Below are 7,928 nucleotides of genomic sequence, written 5' to 3'. Positions count from 1 at the left end.
GCCATGAAGGCGAAGCCCTCGTTTGGGAGATGTCTTGTCCTTGCTGCTGAGAGCCATGAAGGCGAAGCCCTCGTTTGGGAGATGTCTTGTCCTTGCTGCTGAGAGCCATGAAGGCGAAGCCCTCGTTTGGAAGATGTCTTGTCCTTGCTGCTGAGAGCCATGAAGGCGAAGCCCATGTCAGTACAGGGAGAAAAACGTAGAAGTTCTCCTCTCCTCTGTGTTGTTGTTGTTGTTGTTGTTGTTATCGTCCGGTTACTGTACTGTAGGTGTATTCAGCTTCATGTAGCTGTCTGTTTCAGGTTCAGCTTCAATACTGTATGCATGGTGTTGACAGTGTACAGTGCATTCATCATTCTCCCACACATTCTTGAACTTAAACTCACGCGCAACCCCATAGTACCTGCTGTTGTACACAAGAAAAACACAACGAAACACTGAAGTACTGGTTCAAACAAACAGAGAGACACAATTAGAAAAGTAATCTAAATGGCGTGTGTGTGTGTGTGTGTGTGTGTGTGTGTGTGTGTGTGTGTGTGTGTGTGTGTGTGTGTGTGTGTGTGTGTGTGTGTGTGTGTGTGTGTGTGTGTGTGTGTGTGTGTGCGCGCGAGCGTGTGCGTGCGTGTGTGTGCGTGCGTGCGCGTGAGATTGCGATAAAAGGCATACCTACTTGAATCAGTCATGGGAAAATGTCGCTCAACCTTCATTGGGGTACTAGTGAATTGCCGGGCCACTTGAAAGCCCATTCTGATATAAGAGAAATGTTGATACCAACGTAGGTAATACATGCATTAATGTGCAGTTCAAAGAGCCAACAACACACACAGGGGGTAAAAGGAAAAGGAAGAAAAGAAAAGAGGACAAACAATAACATGAATAAAGTCAACAAAGTACAGGCTCTGACCAAAGATTTCTGGTGAACGCATTTAAAATAAAAACTAAAATAAATTCAATCCTGTCTCCATATAATGCGGTAGGCTGGCATAGCAAAAGGACATACATTCTCGGTATATATTCATTATACAAAATAGATCTCTATTAGTATTTGTTTTAACGTTTTCTTTTTTTTTGCGTTTTGTTTGTTTTAGTTTTTTTTGTTGTTGTTGTTTTTCCATATGTGTTCTGTATGTATGGAGCAGACAAGCACAAGTTTGTTGAAATCTTATGGCGAGACCCAGGAAAAACCACCAGCGTTTCATCTACCTACAGTATTTACACTGCAGTCAAATCCAGCCAAATCAGATTTATTTCTTAAATCCAATCTTTTGGTCTGACCGTTCACACTGCACACTGCAAGTGACCAGATCGGATCTGTCACAGATCTGTGTGTTCAGACTGGCAGCCAAATCCAGCCTGAATCAGATCTGTGCCACATCCAGATTGGAATCCAATTGGTTTAAATAAGTCTAACACAGACAAGTCACATGGAATCTGATTTACGTAGACCAGGTTACTGCGTTCAGACTGGGACAGATCACCTGAAATCACATTTGAATCACATTTGAAACAACCTCCTGAATGTGGCTCAAGTCATAATTTGTTTGTGTTTAGACTTATTTAAGCAAATCAGATTCCAATCTGGATGTTGCACAAATCCGTTTCAGGCTGGATTTGGCTGCCAGTGTAAATCTGGCCTCAGAGATAAATGAACACTGAACATTTTAACCATGTAGAGCTCTGACGGACCGAAGGCTTGTTTACTCGTGTCAAAGTTTCCCAGACTCATGCCATGTCCGATCCACTCCGTCTACACACAGTCGCATAATTAATTATATACATAGGCATATGAAGTCAATCAGCTCCGGGGCACTCGTGTGTGCTCTCTCTACACACCTGAAGTAGTTAACATTCTGAACCTCTGGTCGAGGTACACAATCATAGAAGCATATCGGATTTTGTCGCTGTCGGGCGGAAACCTCCTTTCTCCATACTTAAACTTGTGTGTGTTTTTTTGTTTTGTGAATTAATGCCCTACTTTGACGATATAAAGTGTCACACAAAAGCGTCTTACTACCTTTGAATTTGAATCCTGAAAATAACAGCTTTGGACATTATGAGGTTTCCACCCGACAGAAACGAAGTGGGATATGTCAGTTCTGGGGGTCGGCTAACACAGGGATAGATCTAGTATCTGTCTATCTGTCATGCTTTCCATAATCTTTGCAGGGAAAAATGAGTGGGTTTTCAAATGAGCGTAACGTAGTTCAACTTGCGGCCTGGAAGGCGAGTGCATTGATTGGTTTTAGCCAGGTGAGATAAATTCAACAGCAGAGCAAAATAAGAACAAAAAAGAAAAGAAAAAAAGCTGGAGTTGAACTGGTGTAAATGTGTTGGATGTGTGTGTGCACATCCATTAAGGCATGCATTCGTTTGTAATATGTGCATTTTGTGTGTGTGCATGTGTACGTGTACGTGTGTGTGCGTGTGTGTGTGTGTGTGTGCGTGTGTGTGTGTGTGTGTGTGTGTGTGTGTCTGTGTGTCTGTGTGTGTGTGTGTGTGTGTGTGTGTGTGAGAAAGAGAGAGAGAAGCGAATGCCGTTATGGCTGCGGCAGCGTCCCCTATACACACACCCAGCCTGCAGTGTACACACACAGGGCAGAAGTATAGCAAGGCTATGAGTAACAATCCGTGTAAATGAGCGCGCGTGGAAGCAATTATGTGCAGATGTGCGCGTGGACACACATGCACGCACGCACGATGCAGAGTAATACGTCCCTGCATGAGCCCCGTTCATCATACAGTCAGCCCCCCATGTGTTTTTGTCCTCTTCATCATCATCCGTGTCTTTCCGTTAATCCTCCGTTCCAATCCGTCGACCGTTCCCGAGGACAGGAGTCAGGATACTAAAAGTGTTCATGGGGAAAAAGCCTCGGATGCATCTCGTCGTGTGCCGGCGGCGTCGCTCGCTTAATAGCAGATCCACAAGCTCACGACGCGTCACATTCGTGACGCGTCGTGAGCTTGTGCATCTGCTATTTACGGCACGCGACACCGGCGCGCAACTAAGTATATATATATCGAGGCTTAAGCGTGCGTGTGTGTCCTTGTGTGTGTGTTGGTGGGCGGGGCGGGGTGGTGGAGTAGGAGGTCCTCTAGGATCAGAGCAGGGTCCACGGCAGGCCCAGTGCGAGCAGAGCGAGTGACGCCAGGCTCCAGGGCAGGCGGGAAGGGGGCGACCCCGCGGCGGGTCCTCTCACCCGCACCACAGGGGGCCTCTGGGGGCTGTCGTGTGCGCCGTCGCCTCCTCCTCCTCCAGGCTGTCTCCCAAGGTCCTTCCTGTCGGTGACCGACACCTCTGTGTCGACTGGGAGGAAGAGGCAGGTGGACATGGATGGAGAGAGAGAGAGAGAGAGAGAGAGAGAGAGATAGTTATAATTGTTATAGTTTCATAAGGTAGTCTTCAAATTTCAATGTAAAAGCTCTGTTTACACTTATTCCTGTTTAATTGTACATACATTGTATTATTTTGATTGGTTTGTTCCACTTTTGGCTTTGGCATGTTTTAAAACACATGTTTTGGCAATGTAAACGAATGTTTTGGCAATGTAAACACATGTTTTGGCAATGTAAACGAATGTTTTGGCAATGTAAACGTATACGTTTTGGCAATGTAAGCATATGTTTTCTCATGCCAATAATGCCCCTTTGAATTGAAATGAAAATTGAGAGAGTGGGTGACGATATACTTTCCACACTAGCTGACCCATGAATTGCAAATGCATAATGAGAACAGAGAGAAAGAAAAATCTAATATCAAAACAAAACAATATCAAATAAAAAAAAGACTCAAAAACTCAACTAAAAAACTAAAAAAGACAAAAACATAAGGACAAAAACAGTAGCAGCTATCAACTGTATGAAAGGTGAAGGAATGGAATATATGCAGTCATACTGTGAAAATGAATTTCAGCTCTATGTCACACCTGTAGCTACTCAGTGTCTCTCTGTCACACCTGTAGGCACTCAGTGTCTCTCTGTCACACCAGCCACTCAAGTGTCTCTCTGTCACACCTGTAGGCACTCAGTGTCTCAGTATCAGAAATAAATTGTGGTCACCTGACTCACCTCAAATTCACAAATCATCGCTGTTGGGCAGAAACCTCTCATTCCATATTATTTCTGTGTTTTTTCGGAAATGAATGCATTACTTGATCATACTAAACTACAGTGTCACACAAAAGCATCAAAAGACAGGTCACTTTGCGACGCATTTCACACTTGTGGATCTGATACTTTTGCTACTTTTGAATTTGAATCCTAAAAGATGTTTTGGAGATCCGACACAGACGATATACAAATAAACATGCTCAAGCATGCATGTGCGCACGCATGCACGCACGCACGCATGTGCACACGCGCACACGCACACGCACACGCACACACACACACACACACACACACACACACACACACAGTGCAAGTGCACACTGCTTTCCAGCTGACACCAGTGAAATCGAAGCCAGCCCAGAGAAGAATTCTCTCAAGACCTCCATCCTTCACTGTCCTTCCAGTCTCTCTCCCTCTCACTTTTTTCCATACTCTCTCTCTCTCTCTCTCTCTTTTCTTGGTCCTCTGGCACCCCAGAGGCATTCTAACCTCACCACCACTGCATGCCGTCGCCCTGCCTGCTCGCCCACGCGTCTCCCTTTCCCTCCTGCTCTCCGTCTCTCTGTCTCTGACTCTCTCTCCTTCCACTGCCACCTCTCCGTCCTCATGACCCTTACGGTTCATGGCGTGTCTCATGAAAGCAGAGGAAAAGCCAATTGAAATGCATCCCTCCTTCCATCCATGCGTCTACTGTCAGACAGGGTGTCAGACAGTGTTAATGTGACTGTATATATGCTGCCTGCGTAAGCAAAAGGCAGTCATTAACATATGTCCACTTTGTACCTGTCCATGTGTGTTTGGGTGGGCTGGCTGTGCAGTGCAATTTGGTGAGCACTGAGCAGAGAGAGAGATAGAGAGAGAGAGAGAGAGAGAGAGAGAGAGGATGGGAGGGATTGTAGATGTAGCAGGAATGAGGGGGAGATATCAGAGTGGGAGGATGACAGGAAAGACAAGAACATGATGGTAAGAATGACTTGGGAACACACAGGGAGAGAGAGACAGAGACAGAGAGAGAGAGAGAGAGCATCCCTGCCTCTGTGAGCTAGCTCTCAGGGTATGATCTCTCATGCTGAGAGCTGAAGCCTTGTGTCAAACCCTCTCTTTAAGCAGTCACTGCCCCCCCACACACACCCTCCCACACACACACACACACACACACCCCCACACGCACGCACACACACACACACACACACACACACACACACACACACACACACACACACACACACACACACACACACACACACACACACACACACACACACACACACACAGTGTGCGGGCGCGCGAGGAAGACAAACGTGCCTAGGACTCAGCTGTCTAATAAAAGGCTTCAATGCACTGTACAGTAGCTTGGTAGGCAGGTGTTTGCCAAGTAATCACATACCGGTAGGTACCTATGGAAACACTCATAGAGCAGCAAGCAAGAGCTTTGAATGTACAGTATGAGCATCTCTCTCTCTCTCTCTCTCTCTCTAAGTCAGCCCGTGCTCTAGGGACTAAACATTGGCATGCGCTAACAAGCTTTGTTTCAATATGGAACGTGTTATTCTTTCACACGTGGCCTGGTCAGCAACGAATCCCAAAGCACATTCCTCCACGAATGCATATTGACCCATCCCCTTTTTGTGTGTGTGTGTGTGTGTGTGTGTGTGTGTGTGTGTGTGTGTGTGTGTGTGTGTGTGTGTGTGTGTGTGTGTGTGTGTGTGTGTGCGCGTGCGTGCGAGCGAAAAGGGTTAGGCAGGGCTCCGAGGAGAGAGAGAGACGTGCTTCTTGTGCAAGTGGTTATTTGTTGTTCTACAATGGACAATAGACAAAGACATCATTTATCCCCAATGCGATCGCTGTCATTGTTTCAATGGAAATTGCCTGCGTCTCGTTAAAGAGGGATGTCAGAAAGCAGCTCTTGAATGGGACCAGCACCAGCACTAATGCTACTGTATGCCACTCCACGGTAAAATAACAATGATTCAAATCATATTGCTGCAGATCAGCGGAAAACCAATAACGGGATATCCTTTTCTGTCGGGCAGAAACCTCCTATCTCCATATTCGAACTTTTTGTGTTCTTCAGATTTTTTGGTAAATTAACCCATTTTGGGGCGGGAACCCCTTTTGGTTATTATGTTATGCTTTAGCTATTAAAAAATAGCAGATCTACAAGCTCGTAGCGCGCCACCGAGTGGCGCGCTACGAGCTTGTAGGTCTGCTATTTTTGAGAAATCGAAGAACCTCTGACATAGAAACATAGCTTTTTCAGAAAACTGTCAGGATGTAGAAGACATTTTTAGAATCTGATCTCAGGTCAAAAACACCCTTCTTGATCATACTATAGCACACGAAAGCGTATAGCAGATCCACAAGCTCGAAATGCGGTATAGTTGCGGTATAGAATCCTGTTAATTTTCTGAAATTTGAATCCTGAAAAGTAACAGTTTCGTACATAATAGGTTTCCACCCGACAAGGACGATATGCTACAGTGGGTATATAGAAACAGCCTTGTGATCTCTTAATGGCCGCAAAGTTGAAGAAATGGAATTGGCAACCGTACAACCCGAATAGAAACAAATGCTTCTGAGCGTTGATGTTCAAGTGAATGGAGTCACGCAATGCGCACATTATAGCGCTCTCATGAGGTTCCTTCCTCCCTCCTCAGCCAGTATCATGTGTTTGATGGATGTGGTCACACGTGGGCTGAGGCCCGCCCACAGTTAGACACCTCACCAGTATTATGTTTGCCTCAGAACCAAAAGGAGATATTGTTACTGTCGGGCAGAAACCTCTCATCTCCATATTTTTTTGTATAAAGTATTAAAAGTAGCAGATCTGCAAGCTTGAAGCGTAAGGCGAAGCGACAGAGACAAAAAGCAGCGTGTAACAGTGTTCAGGGCACAGCAGCCCATCTACAAAGAGACCACAAATACAACCAGGAGGTTTTTTTTATAACAATATGGATTCACTTGCCATGTCATGAAATGGATTATCCTCAGTGTGTACTACATGTGCTCTGAGATCCTATGGATTATCCTCAGTGTGTACTACATGTGCTCTGAGATCCTATAGCACACCAGTGCTTAAAAAACCCAAGTGAAGAGCATTTCCATACCAAACATCTAGATCACAATTGCAAACCAGAGGTTTTAGTTGTTTTTTACGTATTATTTACGTATTTTGTATGTATTTTTTACATATTTTTTTTTACTTTAGGCAGAACTGAGGGACAAAATCTGAATCCCCCCCCACCACCCCCCCCTTTTTTCCCTCACTGTATGTTTCTTTTCCCTTTTTACCTCCATTATGATGAATTCCTGTTCTGTTCTTTGTCTATATAGAAGTGTCTATTTGTACGTCTCTAAATGTTTTGATGAATTGAACATGGTGGACCCTGTTGGAAACAAGTGTAATGCTTAATTGGGTCGTCCACTCACAGTTAACAGCCTTTGTATTGAGTTTGTGCTCGAAATGTACTGTAATTCTGCAAACTGTTAATAAATATTTCAATCAATCAATCAAAAAACAAGGCTACATGAATACAACATGCCATGTGGGGAGGAGACGGAGGAGGCAGAAATCCAGTTGTCAGAGATGCTGACTCTTTTAAATCTAGGCTTAAAACCCATCTTTCTTTTTTGCATTATGGTTTTTTCCCCTATATAGCTTTATTGATTTTATTGTTGTGTCTACCTCCTCTTGCCCTGTGATTTTAAACTGTGTGTTGTAAACTTTTTTTGCTGATTTGTACATTTACAGCTGTGCACTGCCACATATTAATTGTATTATCATAAGTGCTGGCACATTTACACAGCTATGTATTCTTTGCTAT

General features: G+C 44.6%; 1 protein-coding gene across 2 annotated transcripts in view; it reads right to left on the bottom strand.

Moving 5' to 3' along the window:
- Positions 1 to 558: 558 nt before the first annotated feature.
- Positions 559 to 7,928, bottom strand: part of gpc5c (glypican 5c) — a 185,819-nt gene continuing 178,449 nt past the window's right edge. For both annotated transcript variants that reach the window (XM_079488750.1, XM_079488751.1), the window contains one exon: positions 559 to 3,301. In XM_079488750.1, the coding sequence (XP_079344876.1) occupies positions 3,096 to 3,301 (206 nt within the window). In that variant the 3' untranslated portion in view covers positions 559 to 3,095. The remainder of the gene's footprint in view (positions 3,302 to 7,928) is intronic.

The sequence above is a fragment of the Electrona antarctica genome, assembly GCF_951216825.1.
Source record: "Electrona antarctica genome assembly, chromosome: 19".
Taxonomy (NCBI): domain Eukaryota; kingdom Metazoa; phylum Chordata; class Actinopteri; order Myctophiformes; family Myctophidae; genus Electrona; species Electrona antarctica.
Note: the sequence above shows the minus strand (reverse complement) of the source record. Positions and strands in the feature narration are given on the sequence as shown.